A 23,701-nucleotide genomic window follows, 5' to 3' on the forward strand; every position below is an offset into this window, starting at 1 on the left:
TCACTCCAGCCCCAAGACCTGGGTTTGAGCCCTGGTACTGTCTGGTCCCCCAACACCACCAATAGTGACCTACAACCACATAGCCAGAGCGCCCTCGAGCACTGCAGGTGTGGCCCCAAATCCAAAAAAAATGAAGTTGACAAACAAAATAGACAACGCTGACTTTCATCAGACTCCTCCCGCTGGGATCTGTGTAAACTGAGCACAGGAGGGAAGGACGGGCATCCTGCAGCCCTCTGGGAGGCTCCTGGGAGGCCCTGGCACGGGGCTCCCTGCCTGCAGCTGCCCCTGCATGGCCCCCACACGTACTTGAGCTCCTGAGCGATGGCCGCGATCTGCTCCACCCGGTCCTGGTGCGCCGCCAGGTCGCTCTCAAAAGCCTCGTGTTTCCGAAGCAGGGCCCGGACCTCGGTCAAGGACGCCGACTCATAATCCTTCTGCAGCAAAATCTGTTCTTTGCCTGCAAAGGTTGCAGTGAGGAAGTGTGAAGATGCAAATGTCACACACCAGCTTCTCAGAGCTACCAAATTTCGGAGACTTAAGATTCTCCAAGAAGCAGAAGAAGGGGTGGGTAAGAGAGAACCCAAGATGCAGAGGCAATATCGCAGATGGAGTCCAGGCTGCTACGCGGTCCAAGGCGCACCAAGATCTCTCCTTCCGGATCTGTCCTGAAGCTCAGCCCCACAGATAATGGGAGGAGGCTATAGGGAAGCAAACTGAATATATACCAAAGAACAAATGTGTATCACTTGCAGTCTCCGGTACCTAAGTTTTCATGGGATGCTCGATGTTCAATTACCATTATTAGTTATTAGCTTATAAGAATTTCCTGGTATAACTGGTTCATTAAGACACTCTACTCCACTTGCCCACCCACAGGCCTAACTGTTACTCCAGTTCTTTTTGTTTGGAAGCATTACTATGTGTGGTTAAACGTAGTTGTGTTCCTTGCCCTGCTTGTAATAGAAAAATTTGTTTTCTTCAAACCTCTACCTATTTCCTCACAAATATTGGGGGAGGAGGGCTGGGCTTACACTTGGCAGAGCTTGTGGGAGGTTGTTCCCAGTTCTGAGCTCTGCGGATGCTCAGTAGACCATGCAGTGCCAGAGACTGAACCCGGCAAACAAGAGCTATCTATTGGACCTCTATAAAAATTTTTATTTTGGAGGGACTGTTTGGGGTACACCCATTTGTGCTCAAGATTTACTCCTGGTTCTGCACTCAGGAATCACTACTGACAGTACTTGGGGGACCAGATGGGATGCCTGGGATCAAACACAAGTCAGCTGCATGCAAAGCAACCACCCTACCACTGTACTATCTCACTGACTCTATAAATATTTCTTAAACCAAGCAACTGCTGTAATTATAACTGCTTGCATACTTATCCCTTGGATAATTTTTTAAGAATTTAATTTTATAAAGCTAGAAATGGAAAGCAGATGTTCAGATATTTAATGATGACAATATAGAACTTACTATGTGCCAAATACTGATTTCAGTACTTTATAAATATGAACTCATTAGATTTACATCGGAACCCTATGAGTGGGGCCAGTGAAATATAATACAGGTGGGTAAGGTGTTTGTTTTGCATGTAGCTGACCCCTGTTCAAGCCCTGGTACCACATATAGTGATCTCCCTACCAAGCATTTCAGGAACCTTCCTTGAGCAAAACCAAGTGTGACCCCAGCTCCTCTAAAGAAAACAAAACAAACAAACGCCCTACCCACTGTACTATCACTCCAGCCCGGTATTATGATTTTTATCATCATCACTATAGTAAGACATGTTTGCAAGATCTAGAAGAAGTAAGTGAAAAGGAAGTGAAGACTATAGAAAATGAATCTGTTTGTTTCAGGGCCACACCTGGCAATTCTTAGAGCTACTCCTGGCTCTATACTCAGGAATCATTCCTGGCAGGCTTAGAGACCATATGGATGCCAGGGATCTAATGTGGGTCAGCCGTGTGCAAGGCAAATGCCCTACCTCCTATACTACAGCTCTGGCCCCTAGAAAATAAATCTTGCATCCTTCCTCTGCAAACATTTCCTAAATGGAAAATTATATATTGCTTTGTGGCATTCTGTTGGCAGAAGTTGATACCTGGGCCAGGGTTGTCTGACCTGAGTTAGTGACTAAACAGGTATCTGGGGAATCAAATACAAAACCAAAACAAAACAAACGAGGGAAGGGTAGCAAGAGATCAGGATTCAAGTACTTAAGTGTAGAAGAACCTATTCCTAAAATTGTTTTGTTTAAAAAAAGTACACTATTCTCTCTACTAGAAACCAAATCTTCACACCCACTCTTGAATCGTAGCGCCTGGACAGTGAACACGGAGAGGCCAGGACGCCTGCCCACCAGGTCACAGGAAACAGGAACAGAATTAGCAGTAAGCATTCAGCATGGCTGTCTGCAGACCAACTGTGATGCTACAATGACAGGGCCTGTGCAATAGCACAGTGGGTAGGGAGCTTGCCTTGCATGCAGCAGACATGGGTTCAATTCCCAGCACCACATACGGTCCCCCGAACCCAACAGGACTGAGCCCTTAGCAGAGAACCAAGCTCTGAGCCAAACCGGGTGTACACTATCCCCCCACCTCCTCCACCCCCTACAGCCAGAAGAACCCTGCACAGGTGCCTGGGCTACTTACCATAAGCCCACGTTTCATGTGTGGATGCCTTCTGCCTAAACTTCTCCGCCAGGTGTTCCAAGCGCTCCAGCCTCCGGATCTCATTGAGCAGCCATTCCTCGTAGCCTTTCTCTGCCTGCTCCAGCCTCTGCCAGGCACCAGCAATATCCTGGAATGGTTTGAGGATAAGCGAGAGGTGTCTGTTATATACCAGTCATCTGGACTTCTAAAAATCTTCTTCTCTGTTTGGCAGTGTTTTCCTTTCCTTGCCATGCCTCCTGACCACTCAACTCATTTAACATCAACTAATTTGCATTATCATCAAGAGTCTTTATTTTATTTCGGTTTGGAGGGCACACCCAGAAGTATACAGGTTTATTTTTGGTTCTGTGCTCAGGAATTACTTCTGGCAGGGCTTGGGAGATCATATGGGGTGTCGGAGATCGAACATGAGTTGGATGTATGTAGGTCAAAAACCTTCCCCACTACGCTATCACTCTGGTCCTCACCAGAGTTCTTAAAGTTGATTTCATTCCGTTGTAAGTATATAGAACTTGTTCAGATGTGGAAAAAGCCTTATGAAGGCTTTCACTTTTTTTCCCTTTTTCCTAGTTTTTGGACCACACCTGGTGGTGCTCAGGTGTCATTCTTGGCAGTGCTCAGGGTACATGCAGTGCCGGTGATTGTTCTCTCTCTCTCTCTCTCTCTCTCTCTCTCTCTCTCTCTCTTTATTATTTTTTCTTATTATTATTTTGGTTTTGGGGCAGGGGAGGCAAAGCTTTGAGCAGTGACTGGAAAGACTTGAAAGGGTGGGGAAAAAAAAGCATAAATTCAAGAGCAAAAGGCATCTCAAAAATGGAGGTAATGGTTAAGGGTATTGAAACTACGGAGAAAATTCTTTTTGTTTGTCTGGGGGCCACACCTGACAGTGCTCAGGTGTTACTCCTGGCTCTTCACTCAGGAATATACTCCTGGTGAAGCTCAAGGGACCATGTGGGATGCCAGCATCAAACCTGGGTTGGCCATGTGCAAGGATCATGTCCTACCAGCTGTATTTTTGCTCTTGCCCCAAAGTTACAGAGAATATGAAAATTAAAATGGTGACTGGATACTATTGACCCTGATGAGAATAGTCTCAGTGGAAGTGGGGGAATGAAGCAAGGAAACCAGATGACTGCAGAGTGAAAAGTAAAAGTAGTAAAGGGTCAGGGCAGAATTAAAAACAAGCAGTTTAAGAATTCTCTGGATGGCCTTTGGAACAAGAGAACCATTGATCTAGGGAGATGTGAAGTCAAAGATCTTAACTTCTGTTTGCCAAATTCTAGGATATTTCTATATACTGATCTGAGTGGTTCAATAAGCAGGGGAAACTTATGATATGGAGACAGGAAGTTAAGATAGGACTAATTCTTGGGGAGAGGAGTTGGATAGGTGATAACAGCAGAGATTAAGGACCACACAGGACCTAGAAGCTGGAATACCTGGCAAGGAAAGATAAGGCCAACTGAGGAAGGAAGTAGAAGACAAGGGCCATTCATCATGACTCAACTAAATGGACCAGAGAGAGATAACAAGGGTTAAGCACTGACTACACATGTGGCTTAGACCCAGTTCAATCCCTGGCACCATATACAGACTCCTGAGCAATGCCAGGAGTGATCACTGAGAACAGAGCCAGGAATGACCCTTGAACACAAAGTCAGGAGTAATCCCTGAGCACCATCTGGTGAGACCCCGAAATCAAATAAACAAACAAACAAACAAAAAACTATATTAAAGCCTATAAGGCACCATGTAAAAGCACTTACAAATTAAGAATGGCTGATGTTAAGGAGAAACACATCAAGATTTAAGGGGTTGCAGGGCCAAACTTGCACTCATAGACGGAACTGACTGGGAAGACTAGAGAAATTCATGTATCCTCCTCAACTCTCCACCGGAGAAAGGATTTAGAAATCAACCAACCAGAAAGCAAGCTTGGGTGGGGCTTCTCCCAGAGTGAGGAAGGCCTTCCGCCCCGGACCACTCACCGACACCATCTTGCCCTCAGAGGGCATGAAGGCAGGGCGATTGCTGATCCTCAGCTTCGTCTGCAAGGTGTTGAAGTTAATCTCCAGCTGGCATTTCTCCTGCACCTTCGGGGGCTTGTGCTTCCGTCGGTAATCCCGGAAGTCCTCCAGCTTTTTCTGCATGGCTTGCATGGTCTTCTCAGGGGTCCGGTTCTCAAGCCAGGGGATGGTGCGGCGGATCCATTCCAAAAGCTGCTCACCAAACACAAAAACTCTGCTGAACACACCGCCCAGCTGCCTCCCCGTTGAAAACACAGGCACCGAACACTTCGGGATGGGTTAACTTGGTGTTTCTAAAATTTCAGAAGCAGGACTACAATACCCATGGACAGTCATTTTTGGGTGTACAGTAGCACAATGGAGAACTTCAGCATCCAACCCAGGGCCACTAGTGATCAATCCCAAAGGTACGGTGTACAAGTTGAAAACTTAAAGTCAACACAAGTCATGTTTCACAAAAACGGGACATATACAGGAAACTTGAGGACTAGACATTAGCAGACAAATGCTGAATGGAGCTTTCAAATAATAATTTAAAAAAATAACAAAAACAAAAACCTGACATGGCAGAATGCATTGTAATAAGATCAGCAAAGAATAGGGTTTAACTTTAAACATACTTGGATTTTAACAAGCTCAAATCTAATGAATTCATTTATGACACAAATATCTTATAAACTGGGATTAATTCAATGTCAAAGTGCACTTTAACTTAATATATCTAGCTCTCGAGGAAATTCACCTGATAAAAGAGAAAATAAGAGTGAATTCCTACAGATGAAGGACCCCACCCACTCCCCAACCCCTGATTCTTTTACATCAGTACCAAGTTCTTAGATATGAGCTGTTATAAAGCCATTAAGATGTGAAGGGACACAAAAAGGGAGGATATAATCACTGAAGATCATCTATCTGTCCTTCAGTTCTGGCCACGTTTCAACCCTGAAGATGGCTGGAATTTAACAATGACATTAAAATGAATTTTCCCATAGCAGTAGTATGAAAATAAAAACTCATTATCTCTGGATTAGATTAAACTTGGAAAGATCTCTTCCAAGTGTCCTGACACTTTTCCCAGCACAGACCAAATATGAACTACATGAAGTCACAGCAAAAATCATACGGTCTCTGAGAGGTGTCACCATGACTAAGTTCCTTGGACATGCTGTGGATGGTATTCAACCTGTGACTGGTCTGGGAAAACTGTGTGGTAGCAGAAATGAGATGGCTTAGTTTCCATTTATGCTCTGATAAGAACAAAAAGAAGAGCAACTCGAAAGTGCTATTCTAAGCAAGAATCTTGGCTAGAGAGCTGAAGAAAGATATCAGAAAAACTATGCTCAAGTATCCTGCAAGGAGGCTCTGTCTTCCTCCTACTTCCCTCTCGATATTTTTTCACACACGAAGCTGAGCCATGTCTCACAATAGGCCAGACTTGTTCCTTTGACATTGGGTCACTGCATGGAGCAAGGCTTTGGAATATGGAGAGCGTATTGTGTGTGATGTCAGTGGCCAATGAAGCAGAGGGAAAAAAAAACCCAACAAACAATGCAATGTCATCTAGGGGAGTTCGATGCTAGGGGTGCAAAGCTGAGAATGGAATCACAGTCTACTTCCTCAAACATGCAGACAACCTCTCGGCTGTGGAATGGTTAGAAAGATCATCAGGATTACTTTTGTGCTGATCATTATGTTGCTACAAGATGACAGTCTCTGAGATCCAGTGTATAGTTCTATTTTTATTCCACTTGAGATGAAATAAAGAAAGCAAAGAAAAATAAAAAGCCCTGATGATCCGTGTTCACCCTCTGTGCCTCACCCTCTGAGTGTGGGGGTGGGTATGGACAGGACTGCAGGTCACCCCGTTTCCTTTACCTCACTTGCTAGCCTCTCATATTCTTCCATCAGCCTCTCATTCTCTTGATTCACAGCAAGAACCTTACATATCCTGTTAGCCGCTGTCTCAGCCTGTAAAACACAATAGGTAAGCAGGACAGCTCTGTCGACAGGGAGGTGATACACAAAACTGAAGGTGGCGGGGCGTGGGAGGGAATGAGGGGGGTGGCGTGCTGTCAATGGTGCAGATTCCGGGTTAGGGTGGAGTAAGATTGAGCATAGATGGCTGTTTAATACTATGAATCGTTTCACACCTTTTTTACAGTTTTCACACAGACTTACACGGCAGGCTGATTATACTGTAGGGAATAATGGGGAGATACCATTAGTCTAAAACACGAACTTTGGAAAACATCAAGCAAGTTAGTAACAAATAAATGGGTCAAGGACATCCAGCATCTCCAGTCCCTGAATTTTTCGAGTGTTCTACTACCCTCCTAATGACAGGGTGAGGAAAGTCTAGGGAAATTGAAGCAAAAATGCCTGGTCCCAAGAACACAGGTCACTGCCCTTGGATTCACTCTTGCCCTCTCCTGAAATAAATATGGGGGATTTTCTCTAGGGGGTCTTTCCACAGAGCTGAACTAGACGTAGGGTTTTCTATAACCTACCGGAGGCAATTTTGAGATAAATACATAATTCTCTATTATTATTCTGGAGCTTGGGCCTTGAGTCACGATCATGTGAGGAATCAAGTACGACTTGCAATTTTGGGCTGCCATGCTTATTTAAGCCTGCCCCCAAATCTATTTTTTTTGCTTTTTTGGGTCACACCTGGCTATGCACAGGGGTTACTTCTGGCTTTGCATTCAGGAATTACTCCTGGTGGTGCTTGGGGGACCATAAGGGATGCTGGGAATCGAACCCGGGTCGGCCGCGTGCAAGGCAAACACCCTCCCCGTTGTGCTATTGCTCCAGCCCTGAATCTAAAGAAATCTAAAGGTCACCTACAGTCTCCCTCAGATTGTCTTGATGAATACATTAAAAAAAAACCCAAAACATTTTAATACCATTTGCTATTTTAGTTAAGATTAGTTCTGAAAAATGTTTGAACAAATATTGAACACGCAAAGCAGCTTCTAATAACAGGAGAACAAGGAACACTGAAAAGTAATTAATTTTTCCTTGTTGCATCTCTTTTTACTGCTCAGTAAATGAGGCGTGGTTTTCATGACACTGTATGTTTTTCATCCTAAGACATAAATGTTTATGACAAATGAGCAAAGAAATGGAAGTAACTCCTCAGAAGGAAGGAGAGATAAAGCCACGCTAAAATTAAAAGCTGTTACAAAAAAATCTATTCCGTTTGGAACCTGGCATTGCAACAATTACAGAACACTTAGAAAAAGTTTCCAAGGTAAGATGCGAAGTGCACAAACACACATCCATGTAGTATGAGTGCACACACACACACATATACACACACATACACACAGTTAAAACTGATGCAGAAGAGCAGCACAGGATGGGTATGTTGAATACCTGCTCTGCTCCCGCAAAAGCATGGTAGAAGCAGGAAACGTATGTCATGATAGCTCTTTCATCAGGTTTGGGAGTGTTCACAATGTCTGAGGGGGAAAAATAACACAGAAAACAAGCACACACACAGATGAAGAGTAGAAACCAGGGTGAACAAAGGGAAGAACAAGTTGGTTTACACTGGTTGGTTTTCTGTGTGTTTCTGAGGCCCTCTGAATTTTCAAAATCTCAGAAAGGCTTAAGAGCTCTGACATTCATGCTCAACCTGGTCTTCAATCCGCATGCTTTTATCTTTTGTTTTTAAATAATCAAATCAGGGTTTTTGCTCTTCCTTCCTCTTTGATGAACTTTGAAAAGTACACTAAAGGCATTCTAATGGGAACTATGTGCCGCTTATCAGAGCTTGTCACCATGTCCCAAAGACTTGTGAGCCTGACTCTCGTTGGACTGTCTCAGGTCATCTGCCACATTTGCTATGAGCTACATATGTCACTTTGCAAAATGCTGGAAAACTAGCACAGCCCTAAGTCCCCATCTCTCCTGCCATTTCCCCACCCAGTGCCGGCTTTTTCGCTCTGTGGATGACTTTGGTGTGCAAGGAAATTCATTGAAAGGGAGTGTATCTTTACATGCTTATACATACTTACCATACCATTAATAGAAATCACCAAGTGTGGTAAAACATCTAAGAGAAGGTTATGCATGGCTTGTACTTATTATGACTCTTGGTGCCATTTTTGTATGAGCTGCCAAAAATAATCACTTAGGAAGAGAGAAAACAGAACCACGTGAACACGCATCCTTTCTGCCGCTACCTTGGAAATAGAACTTATTGGTGAAGGGCTTTTTAACTTTAAACTCCAATCAGTCATTGGACAGAGTGAAGTTAAAAAAATACCTTGTCATTCCCCAAGGTGAAACCTAGTCATTGGATTTTCAGAGGATATTAATAGAAAGGATGTGGGATTGCGTAACAGTGTGCAAACCTCTGGAAAACAAACATGAACGGCATACTACTGCATGGACAGAAAGTAAGTGTCAAAAAAAACTAGACTATAAAAGACAAATGACTATTTCCTCAGAACCAGATGGGTCTCCTTACTCAGAGGAGAGGGGGGAAAATAAAAAGAAAGAGAAACAATTTAAAAAAAAAATCAAGACACAGAAGGTGAAGGGTGAGTGGTGACTCATGTTTTACATCCTCACCTTCTGTGCACCAGCAAAAGCATGATAGTAACAGGAAACATAAGTCATTATGGCTCTCTCATCGGGTCTGGCAGTATATACTAAATCTGTGTGGAGAAAAGAAGGTTAACTGCTCAGATGTTCTAATACCAGCAGGCTTTTGCTCAGGGCTGCCTCAGGGGAGTCAATTTAAGTGAAACATCCACCACCACCCCGAGCCCCTACACACCACTCCATGTTCTTAAAACTCTGGCTCAAATCAAAGAAGTCACACCTGCATACATACTGCGTCCTGTTCACTTCTGAGAATTGCCAACGCACAAAAGGAATTGCCAAAGACAAAAGCAGGGCTGGCTCAAGTGAGGGACACCTGTGGCCAGCATTAGAACTGCAGAATTTCAAAACAGAAAACAAAAACAAAAACAAAACAACCGCACACAGCACTCCCAGAGAACTTGCGTTCTTTTACAATTCAACACAGAACGCATGTACCCACTAATCTAAATCTGGGGCTCACCTCAGGGAAAAAAAAGGGCCTGTGGGGGGGGGGGGAAATAGAACAAACCATTTCTATAACTTTTTAAAGGCATGAAATACAACTCAGGTGAGGAAGAGTCTTGACGAATTTTACTACAGGCTGAGGGGTAAAGTAGCCCGTTAGCCACTCAAGAACGTCATTTAAGTTTTAGAGAACCATACAGCCAGCAGTAAGGTCAGTGAGAGTAGACAGGAAAAACCAAGATTCTCTCAAGGGCATTAGCAAACTCAGAGACCAATGTGTGTCATTCAAGTAAAAGAGTGGCCGAAAATCAAAGCATGTTCATCTATAGAGATGACAAGTCCAAACGTAGGCAGCAAAGTTACGAGGCATTGTGCACGAGGGTCATCCGCGGGCAGTGACAACGAAGAAATGCCTGCTGCATAACTAAAACTGGTTAACTTTGCAACTCTTGGTGGAAGTTTCACAGAAGAAACTATTTTGAAAAGAAAAAAAATTAAGTAAGTATTTTCCCTGAGTCATTAGAAAGAAAACAGGATGACAAGTAAGAGCAGGATGATAAAGGAGGGGGAAAAGAACCCAGAACTAACACAATCCATCATCCTTGAAGGAAAATCAGAATTCATGGATGCCCAGACCAGTACTCATAGAAAGGAAAAAAAAAACCAAAGAACTGGGAAGAATGTTAGCATATGAGACTAGTAATGATGATGATTCCGAGGTCACCTTCTATCTGCTACATGGCAGAGGTATTCACAAACTGGAAAGTGAATTCACTAAATCCCTCTGGCATTCTCTTCTCTTTAGTAGACTAGCTATTAGTTCAAGTGAATAAACTTGGTGGTTATTTACCATGTAGAAAGATCAGTGGTGCACACAAATGTAAACTTAACTTAGGGAAGGTATTTTTAGAAAGGAAGAGAAGACTAGAGAGATACTACAGGAATTAAGGCACTTGCCTTGCATATAGTGAACCCCTGGTTCATTTCCTGGCACCACTTATGGCTTCCCTGAGCACCCCAGGAGTGAGCCCTGAGAGCGGAGCCAGGAATAAGCCCTAAGAACTATGGAGTGTAGACCAATCCTCCCCTCAAAGCAAAATAAACTTCTATGCTGCTACTTTCACTGTCTTATTGATGTTCACCTTATAAAGAGTACACGGAGTTCTAAAGAATATAGGCAAGTGTTAACACCCAATAATATAGGTGTTGGATTAAAAAAAATGACTGACTTAATAAATGGGGAAAATGAGAAATCATAATTAAAAGTTCACTGTTAGAGCTAAATTTTGTTCCCCAAATATATGTCTCAGTCCTACTCCCATATCTGTAAATGTAACGTTATTTGGAAAAAGGGTCTTTGCAGACATAATCAAGTTAACTTGAGGTCATTTTGGAGTAGGCAGTGTCCTTAATCCAGTGACTTGTATCCTTATAAGAGGAGGGATAGAGACACCAAGAGACACCAAGACAGAGAAGACAGCCATGGAAAGGCAGAGTCAAAGGTGGGTGTGATGCTGCGACATGCCAAAGAATGCCTGGAAGAAGCCAGGAAGGTTCCTCCTCTAAAGTCTTCAGAGGCATTGGAGCCCTGCAAACACCTGGATTCCAAAACAAGAGCCTAGGAAATGGCTCTGCTTAAAGTCATCAGCTTGTGGTAATTTGTTACAGAAACTGTAATGCAACCACCAAAAATAAGAAGGAACAGAAGATTGTTTACTGACTACAATGAAGTCCTTGGCCTTTCCCCAACAATGCTAAGAAGGACTCCTCTTCATTCCCCAGTAGGCTCAAGGAACAGTGATGTTAAAAACAAGCGTAGAATATGAATTCCTTGAGGGCACAGCCCTACATCTCATTATCTCCTCTAGAGGGTGTTGCTTTTCTTAGTGGGTGCTCAGGTCAGCTGAGAGGCAAGTGAATTATGAACAAGTGAAATGAATATCTGTGCTGAAAGTGATGAGCCCACAAGTACGAGTCATATAAATTCATCACATATAAAGAGGGTACAAGAGGTATCTGAAACTAGTTCCCAGAAGGAGTAATGCTAAAGCTGCAAAATGTTGCATTCTTTCCAATCTACGGGCAATACATCTAACTCAGGCAAATGAAAACTAGAAACTGTAGTTTAGAGGTATATTGATAGTTAATATTCCATATTCCATATTTTGATTTTATAACTTGTCATTGAAAGAATTTGGGGCAGGTAGAATTTTAAGTGCATCACATACTTATTGGCTAAACTTGTCTCAGTGTAGAAATAGAAATCTAGTGTGTTGTTTAAGAAATGAAAACAAAGTTTTTCTTGAAAAAAAATCACAAAAGAAATAATTAATTTTTTTTTACCACCACTGAATCTTTTACCAAAGCTTTTTATTCCACTTTTGCTAGCTTGTTCTTAAACAGGATTGAAAATATATAATTTTGGGTTTTTTGGGGGAAGATCACACTCAGGGTTACTCAGGACTTACTCCTGTCTCTATGCTCAGGGATCATTCCTGGTGGGATCAGGGGACCATATGAGATATCAGGAATCAAAACCAGGCTGGTAGTGTGCAAGGCAAATGCCTTACTCTGGCCCCAACAGATATAATTCATATACAAGCTATACATGAAATTCTCTAATAGTTATCAGTGTTCGAAAGATAGGAGTCCTACATACTTCATATGTCTCTTGGCAATAAATTGCTATGATCCCCATACATGCTCAAGACATGTGAAGTTCAGACTTTATCTAAACCAGTAAAAACAGTTTTTGTCTCACCTTCAGCATCCAACATTTTCGGAATATCCAGATGCTTCTCTGCAATTTCCATGGCCAGGTTAATATTTCCTACTGGGTCATCCTGCATGGAAAACAACAGAACCAGTTTTTTAAACAGCGAAGGGCTTGTGGTGGGGGAGGGGGATAACAGGGATCAGATCCAGGCCTCAAACATGCAGAGGCAAGTATTCTACCACTTGTTTCTCCAATATATGTTTCGAGCAAGACTTAGGGAAAATGATTTTTTTTCAAGTGGGAGGAGGAGCCCTTCCAATCCACACCTAACCATTATAGTATTATTTTCTCCACTTTCCCCAATCACTTCAAACATTTAAAGGAATAAAATAAAAATCAAACAAAAACCACTCAATTCATGCATACTTCAATTCATAAAATGTGAGAAAAGGCTTAGAAGAACAAGTACTTTGTGAATGGGAGGAAAGGAATCAGATTTTTTCTCATGAAAAGGAAAAAAAATACCTTGAACCCATCAAAATTTATTTTCAACTCTATATGTGATAAATAAATATGTGATTACAAAACGCCACAAAACATATATTTGCCAGATCTTAAAGGTGATCATGAAGGTCAGCGCCCTTGTTTTACATATACAAAAGTCAAGGAATAAATAAGTAGAAAAAACTAAGACCAGGTATAACAAGATGGCAACAAGGACACACATTGTGTTTCAATGATGTTAAAAGCTAAAATAAAAAAAAATCCAAAACTTAAAATAGCAAATAAAAATAGAAGTTCTGATGTTTTACATTTACATTCAACTAATATTTACCATACAAAATAATTTAACCAAAGCTGTGTAACTAAAATGTTAGAAACATTGGAAGACTTAACACTTTTTGTTTTGATTTAAGAGATTCACTGTTATGAATCTGAAATGATGGTTTCTGTGAGAAAGGAAAAGGAAAAGCTTTTGAAAAGGAAAATTAGTCTAGAATGACTTTAAGTGTCCGAAAATCAAGCCACTTTCACATTTTAGAAATTGCAGTCTTTGCCATGGCAGTGTTTAACAGGATGAAACATCCCAAAGTGCAAGCGTCAAAAACACAGTCACAGTGCCCAACAAAGAAATGAAAATAAGCTTCCTGGTGTTCCAGCACAGACAATTATTTCAGACAAAAGGTCCTTTTTGACAAAATGTTGTTTTAACAAAGCATATAATCATTTTATTGAGAGAAGCAATACCATGGGGATTCTTACCTGCATCTGAATGCAAATGCTCACAACAGCCAAACAGCTGAGTACAAGTTTCTTTTTTGTTTTTAATATGCAAGAAAATCTTCAGCATTAAAAACACAGACTAATGATTCTGAGCCTTTGTGAAAGTTATCTCACTTAGGCTGTATCCTAAGAGATAAAATGTGGCAATTCAGCACTTTCTGGACTCAGTGACCAGCGATGTGATCACTGGCAGAAGACTAATTCTTCCTTTAACTATAAAATTGGGATAATAATAGTACCTCTTCCACATTCATTATACTTTATTTTACTATGTATTATGAAGAGCAATGAGCATATATGTATGTCCTATAAATATTTAACGTGCACATCCACACATGTATTTATAACTGCCTAATCTAAGCTCTGTAAATTTTAGCTGCGATTGTTATCTAGGATCCTTTGTTTTAAACTAGTCTTGCAGAATCAGTTACTAAAGGTATGTTGACCTTCTGTAATAAAAACTGACCATTATAAATTGCCAGTGAAATGGGGTCTCCATAGTACATGTTGGATTTCTTTTGGGGAGAGTGGTCGTGCTGAGGTACAGCCCAGAGTCTCACACATGCAAGGGAGACACTGCGCTTCATCCCTGACCCACCGGGCTTTCTAGTGCAATCCTCATTTATAAATGTGATAAAGAGGCATTGAAAAGTGATAGACCGTCTATATGTTTGAAACATTTCTTTCTTTTTTTTTTTTTTTTGCTTTTTGGGTCACACCTGGCGATGCACAGGGGTTACTCCTGGCTCTGAACTCAGGAATCACCCCTGGCGGTGCTCAGGGAACCATATGGGATGCTGGGAATCCAACCCGGATCGCCCTCATACAAGGCAAACGCCCTACCCGCTGTGCTATTGTTCCAGCCCCTGTTTAAAACATTTCAAAATAGCTGAGGCATAAGAGGATTATGTGATTTGAAAAGTTGGGAAATGTGGGGTCTCTCTTCTCCATAGCGCTACCATACTTCCATGCCACACTATGGAGTTTCTCTTTAGGATACAAATGCATTCTTCCTGTGCTCTCCAATAGACATGGGTCAGGAGCAGGTTGCAGGAAGGTGACCATCTACGCCACACAGGGGCCAGGCAGCATGCAGCAGGGCCAGATTTCACACCAAAACACGGCAACGCAACAGGGTTGATTAGATAAGCACAGCAAGTACAAGAGGAACGTGCCAGAACTGACACTTATGCTTTGTTGGAAGGCAACATTTTCAGTCTTAAATCTTCACAGGGTACTGGATTGAGGGCACCATAAAATATCCTCCACAAAATTTAAAAGGCTGTGTGTGTGTGTGTGTGTGTGTGTGTGTGTGTGTGTGTGTGTGTGTGGTGCTGGGGGGAACCAGCTGAGAGATCAAACCCAGGTCTCCCCCATGCAAAGCATGTTGTACAAACACTCAGTCCATTTATGTAGCTCTAGGCATGAATTTCTTTCTCTCCTTTTTCTGTCACAGATTATATTTTAAAATTAATCCTAAAACAATTCAAAAATGACTAGAAAATTCTGCAAACTTAAGTTTATAGGGAGAATTAAAGTGTCTTTTTTATTTTTTTTATTTTTGGGGCCACATTTGGTGACGCTCAGTGGTTACTCCGGGCTCTGTACTCAGGAATTACTCCTTGAAGTGCTGGGGGTACTGTAGGGAATGCCGGGGATCAAACACAGGTCGGCAGCATACAAGGCAAATGCTCTACCCACTGTGCTATTGCTCCGATCCCAGAATTAAAATGACTTAAAGTGAATTTTCTGAAAAAAAAAATTCTAAAAACATTTTTTGGGGGATAAGGCTATAATTAATATCTTACATCGATAGTTATTGATAACGTACCCTGGCTTGTGAGGCAATATGTAATTATAAGCAAATAAGCCTGCAAAAGCTCCTGCAGGAAAGGAAATAGAACTTAAGAGGTTTGAATATCTAAATCTTTTTTTCTCCCCTAATTACTTTCTATTTCAATTTAGATTTCCCTTCTAATACTTAAAATGCAGAAATGGAAACGCTCTGAGCAGCACAGAACACCTTCATAGCTAAATCCAGCCCAGTCAAACACATATTAATTCGGCAAAGGAGGGGTGACTTGCGCTGGACCTTGTCCGACCCTAATTAGAGCCAGGAAGTATCTTCCTGGCTGCCCTTCACGCACAGTGTGAGCTTAGCTGGGACACGCTGCTGTGGCAGCCATGGTGTTTGTACACGCTCAGTGCTGATGTGCTCATTTTCAGGACAGCATGCTGTGGGCGGGCTGGAACACTGCATGCCTGGGGCCCGCAATGACCTTGTTAAGCTTTGAGTAGTCAATGAGGTCAGGCCGGTGTCTGTGGATGAGCGCACAGAGTCCAAGGCCGTCCTTCCAGCTGCACAACAGTTGAGAAGAAGAGGAACAGGTGTTAACAGAGAGAAAGCGCCAGCGGGGCCCTGGGGCTGCCGAGGACGACCCCCTGCCCCATGTCCTTTCCATGTTCACAGCTTCATACGCAGCTGCCTGACATGCCTCCCCTCCCCTGCCCTCCTCTGACTGTATCAGAAGAACTGTGCCGGTGACAGGCAAGAAGCCTCTTTGCGTGGGGTCCTCTCTCCAGGTCAGCCACAGCCTTCTTCCCAGAAGTCGCCCCAAGCTGCCCCGTGAACATACACAAGAACCAACACTTTGAAATGTCCACACCACACTTTGCTTCAAATTTGTGTCTGTCTGGGGGCCACATCCAGCGATGCTCAGGGATCACTCCTGGTGAGTTCGGGAGGACCATGTGGGGTGCTGGGGATTGAACCTGGGTTGGCCAAGTCCACAAGGACTTCCTTCTTTCCTTCCTTCCTTCCTTCCTTCCTTCCTTCCTTCCTTCCTTCCTTCCTTCCTTCCTTCCTTCCTTCCTTCCTTCCTTCCTTCCTTCCTTCCTTCCTTCCTTCCTTCTTCCCTCACTCCTTCCCTCACTCTCTCCCTCCCTCATACCCTCCCTCCCATCCTTCCTTTGTCTCTGGTCACACCCAGAAAATCTAAGGGGTTACTCCTGGCTCTGCACTTAGGAATTACTCCTGGTAGTGCTCAGGAGACCATACAGGATGCCATGGATTGAACCAGGGTTGGGCACATGCAAGGCAAGCACTTACCAACTGCACTATCTCTCCAGATCCATCTTTTTCTCTCTTTTTTGTAAACAGAAAAGCTTATTGAAAAATAGAAGAGAAAGAAATTCCCCAGCCAGGGGGAAACTTAATATAGGACTGTTACCATAAGGATCCCTCTCAGAGAACCTGGCAAGCTACTGAGAGTTTCCTGCCCGCATGGGATAACCTGGCAAAATCCCTGTAGCATATTCATATGCCAAAACCAGTAACAATGATGGGTCTCATACCCCTGACCCTGAAAGAGCCTCCAATGCGGCACCATTGGGCAGAACGAGTAAAGAGAGGCTTCTAAAAATCTCAGGGCTAGACGAATGGAGACGTTACTGAGACCGCTCAAGAAAATCAATGATCAATGGGATGATGATGATGATGATGATGATGATGATGATGATGATGATGATGACGACCATAAGGATTTCAATTTTTTTTGATGGTAAAGACTTTTTCTTTTTTTTCCCAACCTCCCTCTAGCCCCTCCACAAAGAAATTTTTTAAGACAATTTTTAAAAGATATTACATTTTTATAAGGTTTCTTCTGTTGTTTTTGTTTTGTTTTGCTTTTTTATTTGGAGGCTGTACCTAGTAGTGCTCAGGACTTAGTTCTGATGGGGCTCAGGATATCATATTCAGTGTCAAGGATCGAACCTGGGCCAGCCACGTGCAAAGCAAGTGCCCGACACACTCGACACTGTACTGTCTTTCCAGCCCCCTCCTTTTTTCTTTTTCTTTTTCTTTTATTTTTAGGCCTGGAGGACTTAACAGGGAAGATTTGGCTTTCCAGCCTATTTCCCCAGATACCAGCACTAACTCCCCCACCCCGCAAAGTCACCCATCAGACTCACTGGAGATGGAGCAGTTCTGTCCCTCAAACACTTAGGGGGAGAAGGAAAACCCAGAGCTGCGCTGTAAAGTGCTTGGGTCAATCTTGGGATGGAGGAAGAAAGTATGAAGCCGACGCTTGACATTTACACTGGCAGAAGGTCCCTGCCCTCTGCTTCGTCCTCTAGGCAGCAGATTCTGGGGAGGCAGAGGCTCCTTTCTCACCTTCGCACATTCCAGGTCTGATCCAGGTCTGAGACTCGGCAGCCATCCAGCTAACAGGACATGGCCCCGCTTTTTTGCTATAACTTATCCCTATAATTTTTTCTGGCTTTCCACGGTGGCTAGGACCTATTTGTGTTGATGGGTAACATCCATCAAAGGATGAAAAATACATCATCTCCATACATATAATACGTGTTTTGGTGGTGCCAGGAATCAAACCCAGGCAAGGCAAATGCTCTACCACTGAGTCACATCTCCACCCCCAAAAGGGAAAAATATAAACATTTTTCTACTCTTCGAGCTGGAGTACTGATAGTACAGCAGTTAAGGCAATTGACTGCCTTGCAATGTGGTGATCCAGGTTCGATCCAGGGCATCCCACAGGGCCCCCATGCAGTGCCAGGAGTGATTCCTGAGTGCAGAGCCTGGGCACTGCTGGGTGTGACCTAAAAATGTAAACAAAAGCAAATTCCACATTTTTTTTTTAAAATCTCACATACTTATGGTAAAAGATCTGTCTGGGGAAGAAGGCAAGTGAAAAACTCCTGCTCTCACACTGTGTGGGGCTTTCATGTATCCAGTCTCCTAAAATGCTTCAAAAATAATTTTCCTTCTTCATAGACACACAAAGCTGATAGAAAGCTGAGGAAGTGTCTTTCTGTACAGGGGAGCTGAGTGTGGGCACCGGGAAAGAACATCAGGATTCGCAGACTTGTTCCATGTCTCCTTATTAAGTTCAGTGTTCAGTGTCTCCTTATTAAGACACTCCACCTACCGTATCCTCCTGGCAGGGAGGGGAAACCACAGTGCGTGCCTGCATCCCCAAATTCTAAAGGCTTCTCTAGGGATACGTGATACTCCCTTTTCAATACGGTGCTGTTTTGCGGCATCCCAAATCTTAACCCAAAGCTTTTTCCAGAGAAACCCTTAGCATCAAAACCTCCATTGAACTCCATTGCTTCTCAGACAGGTGGAAGGAAAGTAGAGTTTGAACGCACACCGCTCTCCTGCCATCAGCCGATCCCAGCAGGATGACCGGGATGAGGTTCCTGTTTGCTCACCTGGTGTGGAAGTTCTGAATGTTGACATTTCTGTAAGGAGCAGTTTTCCTTTGACACCAAAGCAGCAGCCCTTCTTTAGCAGATGTTTCTGTAATGACAGCCAAGAACACGTGTCTACAGTGAAATGCCATTTCATTTGCTCAGATCCTATCCACTTCCAACACAGCTCTCCCAAAGGACCAGCCACCAACTCTATGTGCCTTTGAAACTGAAAGAGGATGGGAGCTGGATCCTTCATCCAGAGACAATTTTTTTTTCTTTTTGGGTTACACCCGGCAATACACAGGGGTTACTCCTGGCTCTGCACTCAGGAATAACTCCTGGAGGTGCTTGGGGGACCATATGGGATGCTGGGAATCGATGCTGTATTAACACTGTGGCCCCTAAAGTTGATATTTTCAAATGAAAATATTCTATTTCTTTTCTTTTTTTTCCAGGTTGGCCACGTGCAAGACAAATGCCTTATCCACTGTACTATTGCTCCAGCTCCATTGCTAGTCAGAGACTAGTTTTTGATGATGTTTAAGGGTCTCAAAATGAACAAGGCGGCAGCAATTGCCAGTTAGGACATAATAAGTGCAAAGTCAACCTGTAGTGTTATTGGAAACAGGCCTTCAACCCAAACTACACTTTTCTTTATGGCTCCTGGGAACTTTATTAAATGAAAAACGTTAAACTCTGTCACTTATGATGAACCTGCTCATCATCTCACTTGTACTTTACTTTCTTAAACAAATGGAGTCCACAAAGACTACTACAACTACTACTACAAAGTTGACTACAACTCTTACTCAGTGATTTTATAATTTGGAGTGGGTGGGTGGGTAGATTTTGGGGCCACACCTGGTGGTGCTCAAGGCTTACTCCTGGTTCTGCATTCAGGGGATCATATGGGGTGCTTGGGGTCAAACTGGGGTCCCTGCATGCACTATATATATAATATATATATGTATATATATATATATATATATATATATATCCCTGTGCTAGCTGTGACAATGTGCTGCTTTCAACATGCCAGCTGCTGGGATCACAGCTCAAACAACTGACATCCCAGCTGCCACGCTCTGAATTCACCCCTGCATTCCCTGGGGCCCACACTTCCTTAGGCTGCTCCAGCCACAGACTAAGCAAGGGAGGGGCAACAGACATGGGCCGTTCCTGCCCGCCCAAGTGTGACTCCTCTGAGAGCAATCCAAGCTGCAGGACACACATCGTCTAGCTGACAAGTGTGACGGCTGAACCGCAGAATGAGATTCTGCTTCTCCAGGCCGTCTTTTCCCTTTCTCCAGCACAGCGTCAGCCACTGCCTTGGCTGGAAGCTTCTCTCTGCCAACTACTGCTTCCCGCTTTTCACTCTACAAACATTCACCTCCAAAATCTCATGTACCTCCACTGTGGACTCACTGCGTGTGTTCCTCCCACAATTTACTCCTGAGGTTCTGATTCCCAGTAAGATAGTACCTAGAAATGAAGTGTTTGGTGGTGGGGGGTGGGGCAATTAGAGTCACGTGAGATTATGCAGGTGGGGCTCCTCATCATGGTATTAGTACCCACACAAGTGGCACTAGAGAGCTAGCACCCTCTTTATCTCTTTTCTAAATTTTTATTTTATTGAATCACCATGACAAAAGTTACAAAGCTTTCAGGTTTAAGTCTCAGTCATATAACGATCAAACCCCCATCCCTTCACCAGTGTACCTGTTCCCCCACCAAGAACCCCAATATACCCACCTCCCACCCCCCCCAACCCCCGCACCTGAGTGGCTAGTGATCTTCACTTTATTCTCTCTATACTTTGGATACATTCAATTTTTCAACAGAGAACTGACTATTATTATTTGGAATTTTCCCCCAACAATCAAACCTGCTGAAAAGGCATCATTTGATAGTTTGTTTTCCATTGCTCAGAATGAAGATTATAGGAGCTTGCGCGGCTGCAATAGCGGCCACACAGTTTTGGATTTCTGTTGTTTTAGCTCAGCTCACAGTCTAGATGCATTTCTATAAGTCTCTGGGTGCCGAAATGGGTTAGTAGACCTCCCGGATCATAGTCTTTAAGGAGCCGAGGGGCCGTGTCATGCGTGGCTGCTCCAGATCTCATCTGGGCAGAGAACATGCCAGTAACACCCCTATCCCATGATCTCTTGTGCGCCATGTCACTACAAGCTCGTACCTCTGGGTTGTGAGTTCTAGAGAATGGCGGACGCCAAGTGGGCGCTGCTGCTGCTGCCGCTGCCATCTTCCCCGTAGAAAAAAAGCGTTGGGAGAGAAAATCCTTCCCCCTCCCCGGGCAGTGTGGGGTCGTAGCTCAGCTCACAGTCTAGATGCATTTCTTTAAGTCTCTGGTAGCACCCTCTTTCCTATTCTCCTCCTCTCACTCCCCCATACTGTGTGTAAGAGACAGCAGAGTCCTCTCTCTCCCCTCTCCCCAGCACCCCCGCCCCCGTCATGTGAGTGCACAGTGAGAAGCAGCTACCCGATGATGCTGGCACTCTGACCTAGGACTTCAGTCACCAGAGGTACAAGAAATACATTTCTGTGACTTGAGAATCTATCTAGATTGTTATAATAGCTCAAGGCAACTAAGACAGTTTCTAATACGATCTTGGCACTAGCTTCTTGGAGAAGCCCAAATTACATACCACCAAACAGCTCCTCAAAAATTATTTAAGTAACCTGGTATTCTAGCTGCACTTAAGTGCTAACAATTTTCAAAGCCCTTGTAATTATGTGGACACTTAACATTGAATCCTGGCCTTCCACTTTAGTAAGGCAAGGCTGACTTTTTCTTTTTGTGTGTTTTTTGGGCCACACCCAGCAGTGTTCAGGGCTTGCTCCTGGCTCTATGTTCAGGGATCACTCCTGGCCGTGTTCTGGGGACCATATGGGATGCTGGGGATCGAACCTGGGTGGGCTGCATGCAAGGCAAGGGTCCTACCTGCTGTATTAACACTGTGGCCCCTAAAGTTGATTTCTCAAATGAAAATATTCTATTTCTTTTATTTTTTTCCCGATGGCAGTGCCAGGGATCAAACCCAGGGCTTCATACATTCAGGGTAAGTGCTCTAGTTCTGAGTCAACCCCTGATCCAAAGTAATTATTTTCTATTTATTTGTTTATATTACATTATACATTATGCAGTGTGATCCAGACTTTCCCTTGATACGATCAAAGTTGAAGCAATTACAAAAATCTCATGTTTTAGAAGAATAATTTGAGTAATTTCTGTACCTGGGTCTTATTCAACAAGTTCCCTTCAAAGGGAAAACAGAGTTCTAAGACTTTATATGAATATTAATTGGTAGAGACGTTGACATATAGATCTCCAGGTCTAGGTGTTCTGCTATACAAAAAATACCCTGCTTTAAGGTCCTGGTCACAATAATAATAACAATAATAATATGTATAGCATGAGGACATAATGTACCATAATAATAATAATAATACGTATAGCATGAGAACATAATATACTCTATTTTTGAACATCTAAATAAAATTAAATTAGAAAGTAAATCAATAAAATACTAGCATTTAGATTTGTAAGTCACGTTATTTCTGTATAAATTATGCCTGAACACTCAGAACTGTAAATGCCAAACTAAAGTTTTTGATACTTGTTTTCTTTTTGGGTCACACCCGGCGATGCATAGGGGTTACTCCTGGCTCATGCACTCAGGAATTACTTCTGGCAGTGCTTGGGGAACCATATGTGAATGCTGGGAATCGAAATCGGGTCGGCCGCATGCAAGGCAAACGCCCTACCCGCTGTGCTATCGCTCCAGTCCCTGAACAGGCTACTTTAGTTAAAGCTCACTCTCTTCCACTTCCAAAGCTGAGTTTAGACTTTCAGCATAAGATTAACAAGGCTGTGCCATGGTAACAACCGTACCACCAGGTTGGCCGGTATAAATTAGCTCTAAATGTGGCCATTTGGCACACATACACATCCGTGCACAAATCCTGATCAGGGGAATACAATGTATGTTACAAATAGGATCTATCTTGGTCATTCCATCATGAAACCTCGCAGGGTGTACCAAGAGTCCATCTAATTACATCTGGCTTGCCTTCATCAACAGATATACCAAGATGTCCCCCATTCTGATCAGGAAGGTTAGCTCCTCAAAAGATTCAGCTACACTAATAAGAATGCCTTGGCTGGGGGGAGTGAAGCTGAGCCCCTGATGGTGCTTAGAAGGTCACTCCCAGTGGTTCTCAGGAAGTGCCAGGCATAGAACCTGGGCCTCCTGCAGGCAAAGCATGCACAGAGTTCTTGGAACCATCTTTCTAGCCCCCAAATAGCTTTTAACTTATTTATTTATTTATTTATTCATTTATCTATTTATTTATTGCTTTTTTGGGTCACACCTGACGATGCTCAGGGGTTACTCCTGGCTTTTTTACTCAGGAATCACTCCTGGCAGTGCTCAGGGGACCGTATGAGATGCTGGGAATTGAACCCAGGTTGGTCGAGTGCAAGGCAAACACCCTACCTGCTGTACTACTGCGTCAGTCCCAGCTTTTAACTTATTTTTTTAACAAACCTCATTGAAACAAATTAACACAGCTTTTCTGTAGACTTAGAGAAATTAAGTAAGACTATTGAGAAAAGATTCCATGAAACTAAAAATAAAAGCGCAAGTTAGCAAACTAATACTATCTACTATGCTGCATGCTGAAAAATATAGTTTTGAAGA

General features: G+C 43.2%; 1 protein-coding gene across 3 annotated transcripts in view; it reads right to left on the bottom strand.

The window, feature by feature from the left end:
• ACTN2 (actinin alpha 2) overlaps nucleotides 1-23,701 on the bottom strand; it is a 90,290-nt gene that overhangs the window by 23,714 nt on the left and 42,875 nt on the right. Inside the window, exons 5-12 of one of the 3 annotated variants that reach the window (XM_055147107.1) lie at nucleotides 19,002-19,089; nucleotides 16,049-16,127; nucleotides 12,531-12,612; nucleotides 8,087-8,172; nucleotides 6,584-6,676; nucleotides 4,670-4,900; nucleotides 2,661-2,808; nucleotides 310-460 (exon numbers count right to left, since the gene is read on the bottom strand). In XM_055147107.1, the coding sequence (XP_055003082.1) occupies nucleotides 310-460; nucleotides 2,661-2,808; nucleotides 4,670-4,900; nucleotides 6,584-6,676; nucleotides 8,087-8,172; nucleotides 12,531-12,612; nucleotides 16,049-16,127; nucleotides 19,002-19,089 (958 nt within the window). Of the gene's footprint in view, nucleotides 1-309; nucleotides 461-2,660; nucleotides 2,809-4,669; nucleotides 4,901-6,583; nucleotides 6,677-8,086; nucleotides 8,173-9,289; nucleotides 9,376-12,530; nucleotides 12,613-16,048; nucleotides 16,128-19,001; nucleotides 19,090-23,701 lie in introns of all 3 variants that reach the window. The other 2 variants (XM_055147108.1, XM_055147109.1) reach the window with 2 other exon arrangements.

The sequence above is a fragment of the Sorex araneus genome, chromosome 9, assembly GCF_027595985.1.
Source record: "Sorex araneus isolate mSorAra2 chromosome 9, mSorAra2.pri, whole genome shotgun sequence".
Taxonomy (NCBI): domain Eukaryota; kingdom Metazoa; phylum Chordata; class Mammalia; order Eulipotyphla; family Soricidae; genus Sorex; species Sorex araneus.